At 35.8% G+C, this 21,054-nt stretch overlaps 2 protein-coding genes across 2 annotated transcripts; both read left to right on the forward strand.

Moving 5' to 3' along the window:
• The first annotated feature begins 1,835 nt into the window (after positions 1 to 1,835).
• LOC142180781 (uncharacterized) lies at positions 1,836 to 2,174 on the forward strand. The gene has a single exon (XM_075252851.1). The coding sequence runs from the start codon at positions 1,836 to 1,838 to the stop codon at positions 2,172 to 2,174; it is 339 nt and encodes a 112-aa protein (XP_075108952.1).
• A 16,413-nt stretch (positions 2,175 to 18,587) lies between these two features.
• Positions 18,588 to 19,560, forward strand: LOC107807568 (zinc finger A20 and AN1 domain-containing stress-associated protein 5-like). The gene has a single exon (XM_016631979.2). The coding sequence runs from the start codon at positions 18,828 to 18,830 to the stop codon at positions 19,302 to 19,304; it is 477 nt and encodes a 158-aa protein (XP_016487465.1). The 5' UTR covers positions 18,588 to 18,827; the 3' UTR covers positions 19,305 to 19,560.
• The last annotated feature ends 1,494 nt before the right edge of the window (positions 19,561 to 21,054 follow it).

The raw sequence follows: 21,054 nt of genomic DNA on the forward strand, positions 1-21,054 counted from the left end.
TATTTTATTTTTTATGAGTTTCTTTAATTTTTATTTTCATAAACTTTTGTGCAATTTTGAATTTTCTTTATGTTATTATGATATTTTACTAAATTATAACACTAAAAAATTTGAAGATCCATGCACCTTATGCACCATATCTCAGGGCTTGTGCCTTAAATGAAACAACTCGCCTCACGCTCCTGCCCTATGAACCACTGTATATGAGTGTTTTATTTTATTCGAATGCCAAAATAGTGCATTTCCCATCAAACAAATGATTATGTACGTGGATTAAGAAGAGTTAATTGCAAAAAACTTGACCTATCCTGTAGAATTTAACCCCAATTTCATCAAAATAAAATGAGTCAAACTATTCAAATTACAACTCCTGCAATATTCAAACTTAACTCTAACTCTTTCCTTAACGGCTCACACGAGTGTTTCAAGCCAACTCTAACTTAAAATATAAGGCCGAATACATGTGTGATCCCTTAAACTTGTTAGAATTTTTCACTTATACACCTAAACAAAGGGTTATACTTATTGAGTACTTGAACTGAGCAAAAATATGTCTATTAAATACATAATAATGATTTGGCATTATTAACTATTATTTTCAATGATGAAAAATAATATATATCACATTTGGTGCAGGATCACAGGGAATTAATAAAAGGATTCAAGGAGCAATACGAGCCAGGGATAGATTAAGGAAATAATCTATCAACAAGGAAAAGAATCAATGACTAGAAATGGAAAAGGAAAAAACAACGGAGAAGAACCAATCAGTGATTGACGGAAGCTACTACTGGAAGGTCCCAAATCAAAGGGAAACAAGATTGCACTGAAAATCAATAAAGCCAAAAATCAAGGGATCCAGCGGATATGCCTCAAAGATAGAAAGCTAGTCAAGACCATAAATCAAGGAAGATCAACAAAAACTTAAATTTATTCCTGGAAAGAACCAATATATGATTTCTTTCAAAGATCAACTCCCTTGGGTTTGCAATCTCTCAAGATTCACAAGTCAAGAAGGCCTCATAGAATGTATACATACATATGTTTCGGACTTGAAGAGAACATACTTTGAACGAACCCAATCTTTTTGTTCTACTCCAAACAAGCATTGTAGTTCTTAAAGATCTGATGAGTAATTAGAGAGAGAAGAAAGAGAGATAAACACTGATGAGGCATTGTATCAATAAGAGAAAAGAGACATAGAAATTAAGTGGTTGGTGTAAAGCTACATCAACCATCCTGTACTCAAGAAACTTCGATTACCGAAAGAGAACACCCTTGCAACCCAAGGGACCGGACTAGGATTCACATTAAATCCGAACCATTATAAAATTTTGATGTCTTTATTTCCTTCATTTTATTTCTGCATTTACTATTCTTTTGCTCTTATTTCTAGTCAACTAATTCTTAAACTAGTCAACTACTTATAATAATTTTTTAATAGGCAATTCACCCCCTCCCCTTTTGTACTTTCAATTGGTATCAGAGCTAGTCTCACACTTTTTGCTTAACAGTTTATGAGAAAAGATCATGAAAAATCAAGTTATTATTGGAGCACTTTTTCAAGAAGGAACATCACAAGTTAGGCCACGATATTTCAATCACTAGAAAGTATGTATGGAAATATATGCAAAATCCTATGATGTCAAAGTATGGCGAGTTATCAAAAAGGGTAACTAACTGCTCAACTACCTGCTGATCCATAAGATATAGATGAGTACACAGACGAGTAGATGGCGGATGTTCAAGTCAATGATAAAGCAAGAAACTTACTCTATAATGCTATAAGTAGAGAGGAATATGAGAAAATCTCTAGTTGTGATACAGCCAAATAAATGTGGGATAAACTGGAAGTTACTTCTGAAGGAACTAGCAAAGTGAAAGAAACTCACTTCAACATGTTGGTTCATGACTACGAACTCTTTCAGATGAAAGAGGGAGAATCCATTGAAGAAATATTTGCAAGATTCAGCAAAATTATTAGCGATCTAAAAGCTTTTGGTAAATCATACTCAAGTGGTGATCAAGTTCGGAAAATTCTGAGGAGCCTACCTACCACTTGGCAGGCAAAAGTAGTTGCACTCGAATCACAAGATCTAAACAAACTTTCATATGATGAGCTTCGAGGAGATCTTATAGCATTTGAGAAAACACACCTCAAGAAAACAAGCTAGGAAGAAAAGAAGAAAATAGTCTCTTTCAAAGCTACAACTGAAAGGACAGAAAATGATACTGATGACGACCCTGAAGCCCTTGAGGAAGAGATTGCTAAGGTATCAAGGAACATGGATGGTTAATGAGAAGATAGAGAAACACAAGAAGAGGTGGAATGCCACCTAGGCAAACCAGGCAATATAATGAACAAGGCAAGAATGATGGAAAGTGTTATGAGTGTGGAAGATATGGGCACGTTCAAGCTGAATGCACATATCTTAAAAGAAAGGTTTCCAGAGGATTCAATAAAAATAAATATTTTGGAAGCTGGAGTGATAAAGATAGTTCAGAACATGAGGAGATAGCAAATCTACTCTTTATGACAATCCTGAAAAACGACATGAACAAACTCTCCGGCTACTAGACCGATGAAGATGCATCAAACAACGAATGCAAAGATGATAATGAAAATGATTTCATGGCACGAGGTGAAACAAGCGAGGTAAGATCTTATAATGAATTGCAGGATATTCTTGACCTTACACTAAAAGAGTCTCAAAAATGGTGAATGAACTAAGGAGACTCAATAGGGAAAAGAAAGACTGCGAGTTTAAGCTTGAAGTATGTGAAATTGAAAAGAAGGTACTTCAAGATGAAGTTCAGGAATTGCAAATGCAACTTAATGGCATGCGCAAGTCCACCGGTCACAGTTCTGTCAAGTCTAACCAGGCGACTTACAAGTCAACTGGTAAATGACCAGCTAGAACTGAGTCCACAAGTACTAACACGAGTGGAAGATCAAAAAATGGATCACCCACTATGTGTCATTACTTTAATAAAAGTGGACATAAATATTCTTTCTGTCGATTTCGTAAATCTAATGTTTAGTGGAAACCCAAAAACAACCCTGATCTTAGTAGGACTAACCAACAAGGACCCAAACAAGTTTGGGTACCTAAAAGAATGTGATAATTCTGTTTTGCAGGAACACCACAGGAAGAGCCGCAAAGAAAAATGGTACATAAATAGTGTGTGTTCCAGTCACATGACAGGTGACAAAAACCTATTCAAGGAAGTTACAAAGATAAATGGAGGAAGTGTCAAATTTGGCGATGACTCGAAAGGAAAGATAGTTGGCACTGGCACAGTTCCATTCAATAATAATTATGATATTACTGAAGTGTATCTTGTAGATGGACTCATCTACAATCTACTGAGTATAAGCCAGCTATGTAATTCCAGGTACGAAGTTAAATTCAAGAAAATTGATTGTGCCATTGAAGATGAGACAGGCAAAATAATCCTCCCAGAAAAAAGATATGGAAATGCCTATATTCTTGATAGTTTTGAAAATTTAGATAGTCACATCTGCTTAACATTTATATCTAATGATCCATAGTTGTGGCATAAGAACTTGGTCATGCAAGCATACATCTTATTGAGAAACTCTCCAAGCATGATTTAGTTATTGGTCTTCCTAAACTCAATTTTCTAGAAATCATGTATGTGATGCGTGTTAGATTGGTGAACAAACCAGAAACTCCTTCAAAAATAAAGGCATTGTGTCTACCTCAATGCCTTTACAATTGCTTCATATAGATTTGTTTGGACCCACCAGAGCTACTAGCATAGGAGGAAAACTATATGTTTTTGTTATTGTTGATGATTACTCACGTTTTACCTGGGTAATTTTTCTATCTCACAAAGATGAAGCTTTGAAAAACTTTGAGATTTTTTGTAAGAGAGTTGAAAGAGAAAATGGGTATCTTATTACAACTATTCAAAGTGATCATGGAGGGGAATTTGAAAGCAGAGTATTTTAAGATTTTTTCAATGATGAAGGATACACTCACAACTTCTCAGCTTCAAGATCACCCTCAGGAGAATGGAGTAGTTGAACAGAAAAATAGAACCCTACAAGATATGGCCAGAACTATGATATTAGAATATTCCTTGCCAAATCACTTTTGGGCAGAAGCAGTAAGTACAGCCTGCCACATTCTCAACACATGTCTTATAAGACCTATCTTGAAGAAGACTGCGTATGAACTATGGAAAAATAAACGGCCCAACATAGGTTGTTTCCATCCTTTTGGTAGCAAATGCTTCATCCACAACAATGGTAAGAACAATTTTAGAAAATTTGATCCAAGAAGTGATGAAGTTATTTTCTAGGTTATTCCATTAACAAAAGATCTTTTAGATTTTTTAATAAATGCACTTTATCTGTAGAAAAATTAGTACATGTTATATTCGATGAAAATATCATTACGACCGAGAAAGGTAGTATTGCAGTGATGAAGATATGATTCAAGAAACACCACTGTCAAGCAAACCTCAAAAGTTGACTGATATGATAGATAGTGTCACAGAGTCAACTAATGAGCCTGCCAACAGTCAACCAGAATCACAGAAGAAGCCAACTACTCATACAAGTGCAATACGTCCAAATGAGTAGAGAAGCGAACCAGAATACCCTCAAAAGTTTATTATAGGAGATCCAAGTGAAGGAATGAAAACCAGGGGAACTCTCAAGAAAAAGGCAAATGTAGCACTGATTTCCCAAATTGAGCCAAAGAAGCTTGAGGAAGCCCTAAAAGACTCCGGCTAGGTACAAGCAATGCAAGAGGAACTAGATCAATTTGGAAAAAACCAAGTTTGGAAATTGCTGCCTAAGCCTGCAGATGCAACTGCAATTGGAACAAAATGGGTTTTCAGAAATAAGCTCAATGAAGATGGAAATGTTGTGAGAAACAAAGCCAGAATAGTAGCTCAACGGTACTCACAACCGGAAGGAGTCGACTACGATGAAACCTTTGCACCAGTAGCTCGACGAGAGTCAATACGAATTCTTTTTGCATACGCATCCTTCAAAATATTTAAACTTTTTCAAATCGATGTCAAAAGTGTCTTATTAAATGGTTTTATTGATGACGAGGTATATGTAAAACAACCTCCTGGTTTTGAAGATTCAAAATTCCCTTACCATGTGTATAAGTTGACTAAAGTTTTGTATGAACTTAAACAAGCTCCACGAGCCGGTACGAAAGACTTAGCTCATTTATACTTGATCATGGGTTTATAAGAGGTAAAGTAGACACTACTCTTTTTATCAAAAGATCATCGGAAAGTAATCTTATTATTCAAGTTTACGTGGATAATATTATCTTTGGTAGTGCTAACCCTCTTGTGCAAGGAATTTGCTAATCTTATGCAAAGTGAGTTTGAAATGAGCATGATGGGAGAGTTCATATTTTTTCTTGGACTTCAAATTCAACAATCTGAAGAAGGAACATTTGTGTGCCAAACAAAATATATAAAGGAGCTAATTCAAAAGTTCGGTATGAGCAGTGCTAAAGCAATTGGTACACCAATGAGCCCATCAACAAATCTTGACAAAGATGAAAAAGGAAATCATGTTGACAAAACCAAATATCGTGGAACGATTGGCTCTTTGCTTTACCTAACTGATAAGTTGGAATATCTAGTTTCGGGTAAACGCATTATCCTTAATTGTGCCATGTTTGACTCAATTTTTCAGTGTAAGTGCTCCGACTTCCCTATGTTTTTCAAGAATACTTGTCCTGGTGATTTTGAAATTACTTTTGATCAAGCCAAACATTGTATTGTTGAGTGTTCATCTGATTTCCTCCCTAACCAATTAAGTCCTAGTAATGTTAGTTTTGAAATCCGAGTTCAGGCCCACATTGTTGCAACCAATCTTCTTCCTCATACTAGATCATTCTCCACCTTTTCTCAATGAGATACCTTTCTTGTTTACTGTTTTGTGACCAAACTCAAGGTTAAACTTTCCTCGTGGGTCATAAATTTCATGATTGAGAGTGCTGATGATCCCACCAATTTGCCCTATGGTATGGCTATCACTCACATTTTGGAAGCCCACAATATCTCTATCTCAGAATACCCCTATGTTTCTATTTCAAAATTCTACAATTTTAGAGCTTTTGCCAGTATAGGTTATGTGTGTGCAAAAGGTTCCTCGGTAAAGAAACAGGAAGGTGAAGTCAAGAACGTTGTTGTGACCAAAACACTCACGCAAGTGCACGTGATCGACAAGTAATATAGTAGTAAGTAGAGTATCGTTCCCACGAGGAATTGTGATCAACTTCTCGACTGATGAAGACTCAAACAATTATCAATTCAAGCTAAATTATCACAAAATATATAAAGAACCAATTTACAACTTACTTAATAATTGCACAATAATTCAACACAAAATTACTACACCAATTACACAATATTTTGATAACAATTTTGGTAAAGATATTCCAGGGTCATGGACTTGCTAGAGATCATGCTACTATTTTAGCTTAAGATTGATTTATTGAATTATCCGGGTTATTGATTATAGGGTTAATAATATTCATAAGAATCTTTCGAGTTCTAATGCATCTATTCAAGTTAAATTAATACCTATATGTCTATGGTATTAATATTAACTCAAATGCATTTACAAATCCTATTTCTCAACCAAGCAAGGCAATTAAGTATAGTTCTATCTTAATTGCGAATCTTTCACCCGATGACCAGGATCCAGATCTTGCTCTATTTGATTCTATATGCAATCAAGAATTTCCTTTTTCAAGTTTAACTCAAGATCCGTAAATAATATTTCACTGTTAGCTACGCAGTAAAATAATTAGAAGCAGAATCAAATAAACAACCCATAACGATAGATTCAAGATCTTCAATCTAAGCTTCAAACAACAAGATCATCTAACATCCATGACTCAAGAATACTAGAGTATTTAGCTACTCATAATCATACAAAAATCAACAATAAAAGTCTTAAACATAATATAAACAAACAAATAGAAGAAAGTTTAGAAGAACTCTTTGAATCCTTGCTCCAAGATGTTGTTCTTCTTCTCCTTTCTTAGCTCCAAGATGAAGCTCCTCAAAAAGTTCCTCTCTCTAAAACTCTTTCTCTAAAATCTGATCTTCCTTCAATAATGGAGCTTTTTCTTTATGTATATTGAGTGGGATTAAGAAGGAATTCCAATTTTACCCCTAAATAACGTTTTTCCGGGTTGGTAGTGCGCGAACTATTGTGCGAACTATAGAGTTCGCGCACTACTTCGTGCAGTATTCTGCCTCTGTTCCTTATACGCGCGAACTACCGCGCGAACTTTGTAGTTCGCGCGTTTTCACCCTGTTACGTTTTGAATTTGGAACAACGTAAAACATGAAAGTTGTAGACCTTTGAGTTAGCTTTCCAAAAATATATTGCAAAGCCCAAATGGATTACTGAGCAAAACGTTTTGTGTATTTTATTAGACAGTGCGCAGTATGCCTGCTCGATTCTTCGTTTGCTCTAACTATCATCCGTTGACCCCCAAACGCGATCCCGGCTTAATTCCTTGAGCTTTTACACAGATTTCAAAGCTCCAAATCACTTGAATTCATTCCATAACATCTATAGAGCTCGGAATCACTCCTACAAGGCATAAAACACACAGTTAGTGCAAGATACTAGCGATTAAAGCGCAAAATCAACTAAAGTGCAGTAAATTAGAGTGTAATAATCGACTAAAATACGCAATTATAGCCTATCATCAACACCCCACACTTAAACCATTGCTCGTCCTCGAGCAATCAAAAATTTACTTTATCTATGAGAATCCTTCACTCAACCATTTCCCTTAACGCATTACACCTAGAACAATGTACATATATTACGCCTAGCAGTGAACAATCCTAGCCTCAAAGTCAACTCTCAAGTGTCATGCAATATTTTTACACTTCCTCATAGTACTCTACACAGAAATCAAGACTTGCTTCTCTGTCACGATTCATATGCCCTCACAATTACATCAACAAAGACTGAGTTCAATCCCCCACATTCAATTCATATATTCACATATATCAAGGAAATCACTCACTCTCACAAAAGAGGTCACATGCATGCAATTGGTACCATAAGCTTGCCCTTAATGTAAATCTCTACTAATGTAGGCTAGCTCAATCCAAAATCAATTAGGACTTTTTCATGGTTGTAATGTGGGCTAAGGGACGGGTAGGATGTATTTAGGAATAGTGACTCAACCCCTAAGCACTTTAACACATCACACGAGCAATTTTCAGCATAAATTCTTCAACCCACTTCTCATTTATACACAATATCATCCCAAAAATACGCCCTTCTTCTTTAAGCACTCTATTAATTCATTCTCACTAGCTAGAGCAAAACACAATGTAATTTTTCTTGTCACTCAATTTCTGCTAGTGGTGTATTAGTTTACAACATAAGTGCCCCTTTCATCCTTTTATTGGTTCCACTTAAAAGCCACCCCACACTTATTTCCTTCTTACTTCTTTTAGCTCTCCTCTCATAATTAACGTGCTTTAAGAGGTAAAAGGATCAAGACAATGTCAATTAAGAACAAAAGGGTATAGACTTGTAATGCGGGTGCCAAACAAAAGTCTAAAGGCTCAAAAGGGTTAACTAGGGACAAATTTTATTTGTGATAAGCAATTAAGCTCAAAAAAAAGTCAAAGAAAGCCTAACATCATTTTTCAAACCAAACATCACCTCAAATTTCGCTTCAACTCACATACCGGGCAAGTTCTAGACACAAGTACAATACATGGACTACACAAATACTCACCACACATGGCATATGACTCATTCCAGATCAGCTCATCAAGACACTCCATTACGAGCATTCAATTCAGTACAAACATACAAATTAAGGCACTTTCAGTGAGATTCAACAATTAAGACTAAGCGCGTTACACTCTAGGGTCTATTGTGTTCAGGTGTGTCAACGCTATGGGTTCACTTTTCTATAGCTTATAACTCCTTATTTTAATCTACCTATCAAAAAAAATGAAAACGGAAATTAAAAACTACATATGCCCGGTTCAAGATAAACCCTTGGAAAAGAACCGCAGCTTAAAGAAAAACCAAGGGGGAATTGCTACACTACCTAAAAAAAATAAAAATCTTTTTGTCGTTTTCTTTAGACTCACTTCCCTCAAGAAAATTCATCTAAAAGATCCGTCGTAGGGAAAAGTCTAATTTCTACCATTTTTTTTTCACATAAAAAAAATTAATCTTCTAAAATACTACACACCTACGAAGAAAAGAAATAAGAAGCTAAAATACTAAAAAGCTAATTATCAAAAGGAATTCTCCCACCCCACACTTAAAAGAGTGCAATGTCCCCAATGCACAAATAAAGCAAAAATAACAAGGGTGAACAAGAAACTCCCTGAAAGGCCAAAGACCGAAGCACTGGCAGCTCACGGGGTACTCAGACTTCTCCCAAGGATGGTTCTTTGTGCGGTTACCTCACACTAGTTCCAACCAGCTGCCTCGCATTTGCACACTTTCAGTGGCTTTTCTTCTATGCTCATAATCCTACAACAAATGCTACAAAGGTAGAAAACTAAAATAAACAAAAATAAATAAAAATAAAAGAAAGCAGTAAAGCTGGGGTGCCTCCCAACAAGCGCCTTATTTTACGTCGCGGCACGACGTGAACCACTTTTTGCCTCCACCTTGAACTTATAAATTGAGCCCCCAACAAGGCATCAAGTCTGTCGCTATGCTTCTTTGGCGGGGTTAAAAAGATAACCAGGCCAAGTAATAAATTTTTCACTCGACACTTCTCGGCCTTTGGATGAGGAATGTAATTTTTGCTTTTTGGCACAATAAATTCAAGAATATAGACATTTTCATCCTCACTCTTTGACTTCCCCATAGGGTCAGATGGCATGATTACTATCTTACTATCTAAACACAATGTGGAAAAATGATTGGAATAAGGTCTAATGCGCCATAACTCATGAATTTTACTACTATTTACATCCTCATTTATACAAACACTCAATTTTTCTAAAGTAGTATTATCTACTCCCTCACATGACTCTAGAGCACTCTTCTTAACATGGATATCCTCAAGAAAAATATGATCTAATGATTGGTATTCTTGTTTTAGCTCCTCTATTTGGTCTAGAAGATTTTTTTCAGCTTCATATAACTCATCATTAAATTATTGGGCGTTACACGCATCAACCTTTGCACTCAATTCTTAATCCAAGTTATGCACAACCAAGCCAAAATTATCACTTTTTTGTGCAAACTCATCTCTCTCCTTAGACCAATCTTTCATCACTGTTGTTAGTAAACAATGTCGTTTCGCAGAATCCACTAATCGAGAATATCCGTCCCAATACCAACCCTTACTCCCATATTCAAATTCAGATGTACAAGAGGTGAGGTCATGACTAGCCCAAAAATACGGGCCATAAACCTTACCTCTGTATATTTCATCTTCAGATGTCATCCTGAGAGAACTAGAAACATACTAAGAGAAAAATCAAATAGTTATAAAAATAACATATTTACAAAAAGAAAAGAAAATAAACTTGTGAAGATAATCATAAAAGTCTAACCCAGAAGACTTGTTAATGTCTAATTCCCAGGCAACGGCGCCAAAAACTTGTTGCGACCAAAACACTCACGTAAGTGCACGTGATCGACAAGTAATATAGTAGTAAGTAGAGTATCGTTCCCACGAGGAATTGTGATCAACTTCTCGACTGATGAAGACTCAAACAATTATCAATTCAAGCTAAATTATCACAAAATATATAAAGAACCAATTTACAATTTACTTAATAATTGCACAATAATTCAACACAAAATTACTACACCAATTACACAATATTTTGATAACAATTTTGGTAAAGATATTCCAGGGTCATGGACTTGCTAGAGATCATGCTACTATTTTAGCTTAAGATTGATTTATTGAATTATCCGGGTTATTGATTATAGGGTTAATAATATTCATAAGAATCTTTCGAGTTCTTATGCATCTATTCAAGTTAAATTAATACCTATATGTCTATGGTATTAATATTAACTCAAATGCATTTACAAATCCTATTTCTCAATCAAGCAAGGCAATTAAGTATAGTTCTATCTTAATTGCGAATCTTTCACCCGATGACCAGGATCCAGATCTTGATCTATTTGATTCTATATGCAATCAAGAATTTCCTTTTTCAAGTTTAACTCAAGATCCGTAAATAATATTTCACTGTTAGCTACGCAGTAAAATAATTAGAAGCAGAATCAAATAAACAACCCATAACGATAGATTCAAGATCTTCAATCTAAGCTTCAAACAACAAGATCATCTAACATCCATGACCCAAGAATACTAGAGTATTTAGCTACTCATAATCATACAAAAATCAACAATAAAAGTCTTAAACATAATATAAACAAACAAATAGAAGAAAGTTTAGAAGAACTCTTTGAATCCTTGCTCCAAGATGTTGTTCTTCTTCTCCTTTCTTAGCTCCAAGATGAAGCTCCTCAAAAAGTTCCTCTCTCTAAAACTCTTTCTCTAAAATCTGATCTTCCTTCAATAATGGAGCTTTTTCTTTATGTATATTGAGTGGGATTAAGAAGGAATTCCAATTTTACCCCTAAATAACGTTTTTCCGGGTTGGTAGTGCGCGAACTATTGTGCGAACTATAGAGTTCGCGCACTACTTCGCGCAGTATTCTGCCTCTGTTCCTTATACGCGCGAACTACCGCGCGAATTTTGTAGTTCGCGCGTTTTCACCCTGTTACGTTTCGAATTTGGAAAAACATAAAACATGAAAGTTGTAGCCCTTTGAGTTAGCTTTCCAACAATATATTGTTAAGCCCAAATGGATTTCCGAGAAAAAGGTTATGTGTATTTTACTAGACAGTGCGCAGTATGCCTGCTCGATTCTTCGTTTGCTCTAACTATCATCCGTTGACCCCCAAACGCGATCCCGGCTTAATTCCTTGAGCTTTTACACAGATTTCAAAGCTCCAAATCACTTGAATTCATTCCATAACATCTATAGAGCTCGGAATCACTCCTACAAGGCATAAAACACACAGTTAGTGCAAGACACTAGCGATTAAAGCGCAAACTCAACTAAAGTGCAGTAAATTAGAGTGTAATAATCGACTAAAATACGCAATTATAGCCTATCATCAAACGTTCAGCCTGATCCCAAGTCCAAAGCCTTTGTTTCCCAGCATAGTGTAAGTGATCATGATATTGTTGAGAAACTGACTGACATTGACAATAAGCTGACCATCATCAAGGACCTTCTTACTACAACTCAATCCACTGTTGGGACATCCATACGATCCCCAAGGAAACTGGGTTCGATGTTTCAAAGAAGAGGGTTAGAATTCTCAAACTTGGAGAAAATGCAGTCAAAGCGTTCAAGGAGGTGCATGATAGGATTGATGGAGTGACAGTGTCAGCCAATACCAGCTTTGAACGCCTGAAGGAGGCAATTTGCACGACTCTTACTTACTTTTTGCGTTGCTAGTTATGGAAGTTTCAAACAATCTTTTTTGCGGTTTTGCTATTTTGGACTCGATAACCAGTTGCTGGATATTTTTCTTTATTTTTACTAAACTATGAATGCGTATAATATTTGCTATAATGTCTATAATGTTTGCCTAGGATGTGAGCGCCTTCACATTGTTTGCCTTAGATACTATATATGTATATCCCCTATTTGTTGATGTCAAAAAGGGGGAGAAAGAAGTTTCCATTTTGCAGGAGTTGACTAACTATGCAGATTAGAGTTCCTGTTGAGGCGAAATCAACTAACTATTGCAGATGCAGAATCAACTAACGTCAACACCTGTAGAGGATGAGTCGACTGAAGTATGCAACACCCATTGAGGGGGAGTCGATTACAGGGAAGTCAACTGTTATTTATATATTATTTTTGTCATCATCAAAGGGGGGGAGATTGTTAACTATTAGTTTCAATGATAAAAAATAATATATAACATTTGGTGTAGGATCACAGGGAATCAATTAAAAGGATTCAAGGAGCAATACAAGTCAGGGATAGATTAAGGAAATAATCTATCAACAAAGAAAATTATCAATGATTAGAAATGGAAAAGGAAGAAGCGGGAGAGAAAAATCAATCAATGATTGACGGAAGCTATTACTAGAAGATCTCAAATCAAGGGGAAATAAGATCGCACTGTAAATCAATGAATTCAAAAATCAAGGGATCCAACGGATATGCCTCAAAGATATTCCTAGCAGATGGAAAGCTAGCCAAGACCATAAATCAAGGAAGATCAACGGAAACTTGAATTTATTCTTGGAAAGAATGAATCTATGATTCCTTTCAAGGATCAACTCCCATGGGTTTGCAATCTCTCAAGATTCACGAGTCGAGAAGGCCTCATGGAATATATATATATATATATGTTTCGGACTTGAAGAGAACAAACTTTGAACGAACTATTTTCACTCTTTTTATTCTACTCCAAACAAGCATTATAGTTCTTAAAGATCTACTATTTAATTAGTGAGAGAAGAAAGAGAGATAAACACTAGTGAATCATTGTATCAATAAGAGAAAAGAGACATAGAAATTAAGCTATTGGTGTAAAGCTACATCAACCATCATGTACTCAAGAAACTTCGATCACTGAAAGAGAACATCCTTGCAACCCAATGAGACTGACTGAGATTCACATTGAATCTGAACCAGTATAAAATTCTGGTGTCTTTATTTCCTGTATTTTATTTCTGCACTTACTATTCTCCTACTCTTATTTCTAGTCGATTAATTGGTAAACTAGTCAACTCCTTATAATAAGTTTTTAATAGGCAATTCACCCCTCCCCTCCTCGTGTACTTTCATGCATAATATGTGTCTTACACTTTCCTTGAGCGCATGATTGCTTTTATTTACATAGAAATGGGCCCTAAATATTGTTAATAGAATTAGTTCATTTTCTTTTTCTTTCCTTCCTTCTTATCTCTCCACGCCCTGTACCTCCAGGAATGCTGCTTCCTCCTCCATTTGTTCTTAGCTTTTTCCTTTCACTTTTATTTTCTTTCTTTTCCTTATTTTTTCTCCAGGATCCTACCTCCATTAACGCTACCCCTCTTCCTCGCCTGCTTCTTGGCTATTTTTTTATATTTATTAAAGAATATATACCATCAAAAACTACAAAATCACATCAATTTATGTTTTAGTTGCCATGACCTTATTTCACTACTTTTATAGACTAATTTCAATATTTAATTGTAATAAGATCCACTACTTGTACAATTAAGTTTTTATCACATCATTGTTTCAATTGCCATGCCTTATTGAAGATGGTCTTGTTTGAGAGTTATGTGAAGTGGGTGTCAAAGAGGACGGTTAGTTTCGAACTTGTGGGAGAAGAAAAGTGTCGGACCCAAAATTCCACCGGAATCTTGATGGCGCCTAACACCACTTTTTAGGCAAGCCATCAACCAATGAATAGAAACAAACATAAATCACATTATTGATAGTCTCATCAGCGGAGTAATCATAAATAACTGAAGTCAATAGTAACAATACAACTAAAACCATCCCATAATTTGGTGTCATCGAGTACATGACCTCTATAGAATAAATAAATACAAGGTCTAAATCAAATACAATCCTGTCCGAAAGACTAAATAGTGTTAACATGAAAATAAGAAATGTGAATTCAAGACATGCGAACAGAACATCGGTGCTACCTCGAGGTCTCCAACTAATTCTGATCCAGCTCCCAAGAAACTACTATGATCAGCAACACCTGAATCTGCATACGAATTGTTGAATGTAGTATGAGTACAACTGACCCCATGTACTCAATAAGTAATTAGCCTAACCTCGGGCCAAAAGCAGTAACGAGTTTGACAAGGCGCAATGCTCCATTTCCACAGCCAACAATAGTGATAATAGTAGAATAATAGTATATGAAGAAAAATGGCTCAAATAATAACTGGCTTAGCTTAACATAAAGGAAAGAGAAAATGGGCATCCTTTTCAGATATGATAGTCCATGCATCAATTCCTACAAAATTTAGATAGACAGGTATTTAACAAGATAAAACTTTAATATCGAGCTCTAAATATCAAGTAGTTCTTAAAATGGTAGTTAGTGTGATGAATAAAACAACTCTATGCCTTAATGCGAGTTACACATATCAAGTCAATAAAATCACAGTTTAAATATTAAGTGTACATAATCTTAGCATATTCATAGTGCTTTACACAAAGTACCCCCTTCATCATGCTCTAAACATGCTCACGATACATGGCTCAAAGCCCACGGATCCTCACACACATACACACACACACACAAACTCTTAGCATTGTACAGGTGCCTAACACCAGTCCCTCCCCCAAGCACATGTAAATGACCCTGTGCCTGCACCCATGGTTAATACCTAACTCTGGAAGGGCGGGTCCTTGCGCAATAACTGATCGGATCAAAGTCAACAATCAATATCAATTATCCCAATATAGGGTCTGGGACTCACGTCATCTCATAATCAATACTAATCAGCCTAACATGGGGCCTATTTTTACACATCACCTCGCTATCAATATCAAACAGCTCTATAGCCAAAATCAGTCATCAATCCGCTCAAGTCTTCATATGCCAACATCTTATAGAAATATAATTTAATATACCCCACGAAATATACCAACGTGCCACAAATTAGCTCAAATATCGTGATATGGACAAGGACACCAGAAACATGTGAGATAACATATAAAAAGTGCATAGAGATAGGGATATAACACGCGACTATAATATCATGACTGAACAGTATGACTACGACTCAGGAAAGTAGCTCAATATAGCACGAATAACCCTATCATATCTCAAACAAATAAACAAATAGCCTAGACATAATTTTTAGCATGAATAATAACTCACATAGTCATACAAATGAAGAAAAACATAATATCAAAGAAGTATAATAGTAATGCAAGGCATATAATACCTTAAAATCTACCCGGATCATGAAATAACAATGGTGCACACATATTTGCTCGTCACTTGCATATACGTTACCCCCAACATATAACAAATATCAAAGTCAACGGGAAAATTACCTTCAAACAAAGCTTAGGAAATATATTTACCCGAGCTAGTTTTCAACCTCAAATCGCGTGAAAACCTCGATCTATCCCTCCAACTGCGCAAATCCAGGCCAACTATCATTCAAAAAAGTCAACAATACCATAGGAAGAGATCCCAATCCATAAAGTTTCGACCTTTGTTGCCCTAAATCGCATACGTAAGTGTACATGGTCAATCAAGTAATAAGGAGTGAGTACAGTATCGTTACCACAAGGACTTTTGATCAATTATCAACTAAATCAAGCAAATTCTAATTTATCGAGTCAAGTATAAGTTCAAAGTGATTTTTGTTTAATTAATTCTACTAACTAGGGCTGCAATAAAAAGAAGAACTAATTAACTAGCACACTTGAAACGAATGGTTGAATTCAATGAGAAATAATATTCCAAGCTCATAGTTAAGTAACAATCCTGTTGAATTCCTCAATCAACTCAAGTTATTAATTTATCGGGGTTATTAACCTACAAGGACTAGAATACTCATAGAAATTGACAACTTCTATTCGCCTATTTAATTTATTCTAAACCCTATATTCCTATGAGATTAGAGATAAAAAGAACGCATTAGTAATCTCTTGTACAATTGGCTAAGCATGACAAATAGATATATTTCTATCTGTATTCGCAAATCAACTCCCCATTGACTAGGTTCAAGACAATGCTCTATTAAATTCTATTATAATTAAGAATTACCTCTTTCAAGTTTAACTCAAGATTCATATATAGTATATCACTGTTATCTAGGCAGTAAAATAATTAGGCTTAGGATATGAATAAATAACCCAATATGATAAATTAAATCATCAAACAATCTCCGAATATCAACATTCATGTAAAAGCATAATCCCAAATAAACGAGTTTAGACACACATAGTCATGGTGGCAATCTCAAGTAATTTTCAAGAATACATAAAAATCAATAAAAGAAAAGACAAATAGGAGCGCACGACGAATTTTGTGGTTTCCGAACTCTGTGATGGCTTTTCTCCGCTTCCTTTAGATGACATAAAAGAGACGTTTTTGACCTATATATTGCGTACAAATATCGTGGGCCAAAATTTTTCTTTTTCTTTTACGAGTCAGCTTCAAGGATTGATGTTAAGCTGGATGATTTGCGTCCGTCTCAGCTTAAATTCTCAGCATCGGATGCTAGGGTGGATACTTTGCGTTCACCCCTCTATTCCTTCAACTTTGATGCGCCCAGCTGCGGATATTAAGGTAGATGCTTTCTTGAGACTTCACTGCTAAGGGTGCTTCAAATAATATTTTATCTTATAGCTAGAGCATCGTTTCTTCATATTTTGACACTCCAAACATCCTAAATCAATACGGGGCCCAATTATTTGGTTAATGTGTTGGTATATATTATTTTCCTATTCCTTGCAACAAAGGAATTTTTATACACACTAAAAGGTTGTGCATTCTGTGAACAAGCAATTCAACCAAGTTCTCTTGAAGAGATCGATACCTTGCCCATCCAAAAGAATGTGAAGAACTAAGGCTGGAGTAGTTAGTCCTTTGCAGTCTTATGTATAACTTGAGTCCAGTCCTAGTTCATTTATATTAGGATATTGAGTTATAATTATATTTTGGCCAAATACATATACAACCTATTCAATTTTACACCATTTTTTTATTTTGGCATTTTATCTCTATCTTGTTCTATTTTGGCTCTCTATTTTATATGTTCCGTTTGGCCCTTCAACTCTATTTCTTATGTTCCATTTTAACACAAAAGTTGAAATCAGTGCAAAAAAATATAGTGCGTGCGTATACACAAATCTGAGATGTAATAAATATCCAATTAAATGTTGTCACCTGGTCTTTTCATCCATGTCAAACAGATCAATACTAAAATACCTAAACCCGACCATATTTTTGTGAGTTTATTTCATCTAAACGGGCCAGGTATGAAATCGGCAGATGAAAGCTTTGGAACTTAGAGAATGAAGATGGAGCAACAGTGGATGAAAACATACAGTCGGGTTCTGGTATTTTAGTATTGATCCGTTTGATATGGATGAAAAAACCAAGTGGCAATATTTAATTGGATATTTATTATACCTCAGATTTGTGTATACACACGCGCTATATTTTTTGCACTAATTTTAATTTTTGTGTTAAAATGAAACACAAAAAATGAAATTGAAGAGCCAGAACATATAAAATAGAATTGATGGACCAAAATAAAATAAAATAGAAATAGAGTGCCACAATAAAAAATTGTGCCAAATAGAATAGGTTGTATATTTATTTGGCCGCCTTATAATAATTTCGAGCGATGGGAACATACACCGAATCGAGGCTGTCTAAAGATATTTCCGTACTTTTTATTAAGGGTCACGAAAAGAAAAAGAAAGAAATTATTCAGATTTAACAAGATATCTTCACAGGTGACGATTAAGTAAACAACACGTCAGAACTCATCTAGAACCAGCCTATAGCCCACAACTCCTACCTCGTAAAAGTCACAGGGGGCATTTCCGTCCACCTTCCAAATCCATCAAATCCTCTTTCCATTTTGCCCCATACGCGTCTCTATGAGGCCATTATTCCATCACCATTACCGACCTCTCTCCTCCTTAAAACTCCTCTCTTTTCTTCTCTCTTACCCACCCAAACCACAAACATATCATCTCTCTCTAATATTTTGCTTAGATAATCTATTCATCATATCTAATTCCATTTTTTCAGATAATTTATCTGTGAAAAAATATGGCTCAGAGAACAGAGAAAGAAGAGACTGAATACAAAGTAGTACATGAAAAAACCATAACACTTTGCGTTAAAAATTGTGGTGTCATCGGCAATCCAGCCACCAATAATATGTGCCAAAATTGCTCTAATTCTACGTCTGCTAGCTCCTCCAAGGTCGCATATCCTCATAAATTCGCCAACATATTAACCAGATCTACCTCGTCCGATCTAAAAAATTATGTCGATCGAGCGGTGAAAGATGATGATAAGGTAAAGGAGAGCGTTTCACCGGCGAAGAGGGAGGTGAACCGTTGCTCCGGTTGTCGGAGGAAGGTAGGATTGACCGGATTCCGTTGCCGGTGCGGTGAATTATTCTGCGGCGAACACCGTTACTCTGACCGTCATGATTGCAGCTATGATTACAGAACCGCCGGCCGAGAGGCGATCGCGAGGCAGAATCCGCTCGTCAAAGCCGCGAAGATCGTTAAACTTTGAACGGCAAAAGAGATATACTCCATATGGTATCATCGTCAAATTGTATTTCAGTTGAAGTGAAAAGGAGAAAGAGATTTGCTATCGCGAAGATCCCCGTAGCTGCTGTGTTACTGCTCTGTTCGGGATATGATGTGCTATCAAAAGAGAGTATGAAGAAGCAAAGAGAGAAATTAAAAAATGTTTTTAATATATATTTGAAGTTAAATTTGTTGTGATGAAATACATATGAAAAATTTAAAAGTTGTAGCTTTGTAATTTATTTCATCTTTGTTTGGCTGCCAATCAAAGTAGAAACCGTATGGAAATTTAGATCAATTTCAGAGAGCGGAAAATTTAAGTGATATGTGGAAGCAAACGCGGTGATGGCTATCAAAATCAGAACTCATTCCTGGTCTTGTGAAGGGCATAACGGCGTAATTTTAATGCAAAGTATCGGGCTAATGAGTCAAATTACGTAAATAAGTGTTAAAAAAAAGTTACCTTTTTATATTTAACGCCAAAATACATCACGTTATACCTTAACGGTAACTTTTGCCGTTAAGGTATAGCATGGTATATTTTTACGGTATATATACTGACGATTTAACTGACAGGTATAGCGTGCTGTATTTTTACGCTATATATATAGCATACAAATATAACACGTTATACCCCTGATTATGGGCCCACCAATATGTTAACTGACATAACAATAAGTCAAATGTGTATAGCGTATATTCAAAGAGCGCCATACATCAAAAATTTTAAACTCCGGCCTAGCCATTTCCAATATAAAGGGATTAGGATTTTAGGAAAATCGATTCACAAAAAATTCTAACTCCCATTCAATCTTTTCTTCTTGTTAAATTCTCAAGCATTTTTTCGTAATGTCTGAAGAGCATAGAATAAGAGTTTCATTATATTGGGGGGTGAGGTTATGATGGAGAATAACTCGTGAGGTATAGTTTATCTCCACGGGGTCATGTTAAATTACCACTTACAATGGAGTACGATAAATTGATATCGTTGTTATGCAAAAAGATGAATGTGAGGAAACATCGAGTGATACTTAAATTAACCGGAAGATATCCGTATTCCGTCACTCCGCAAGGGGCTGCTTTTTACTCGGAGTTAAACATCTATGATGATGAAACTTTGAGGGATTTTCTGAGGACTCTGGATGAATATCGGGAATTTCTTGTAATCAAAATGTTGGATATGTACGTCAAAGTCGAAGACGTTCCCAACAATGAGATTGTCAGACAGGTTCCGGATAACCCCCAGTCATCGGGTGGTTATTCTGGAGCAGTTTTTGCCGGACAGGTTCCGGATGAAAGAGTTTTCCTTGATTTAAACTTATCACCACTTCCTTTTCATAATTCACAAGACGAGTAGTAAACTTTAATTTTCCTTTGTGTTACGATGTACATTTTTGTTGTATTTAATTTGTATTAACGCTCATACATTTAACAGGGGGTACCAGCCGGATATGAATTTTACAAATTATGAACCCAAGCACAGTTTTGGTGTGTTGGATCATGGTGGTCCATCCGGTAGTCATCACCTAAATGAAAATGTCCATCATGGAATTTCATCACATTACGACTTGTAAGTGAAGTGATACAGCTATATGGAAAGTATTTATTAATTTCAGTAGCCTATTATTTTATTGATTGTGTAGTGAAAACGAGCAAGTTGAACCACATGTACTCACTCAATTGCCCGAAGACGACATATTAAATCGGGATCTAGCAAATGCACAGAGTGAGGA

This window comes from Nicotiana tabacum, chromosome 5, assembly GCF_000715075.1.
Source record: "Nicotiana tabacum cultivar K326 chromosome 5, ASM71507v2, whole genome shotgun sequence".
Classification (NCBI taxonomy): domain Eukaryota; kingdom Viridiplantae; phylum Streptophyta; class Magnoliopsida; order Solanales; family Solanaceae; genus Nicotiana; species Nicotiana tabacum.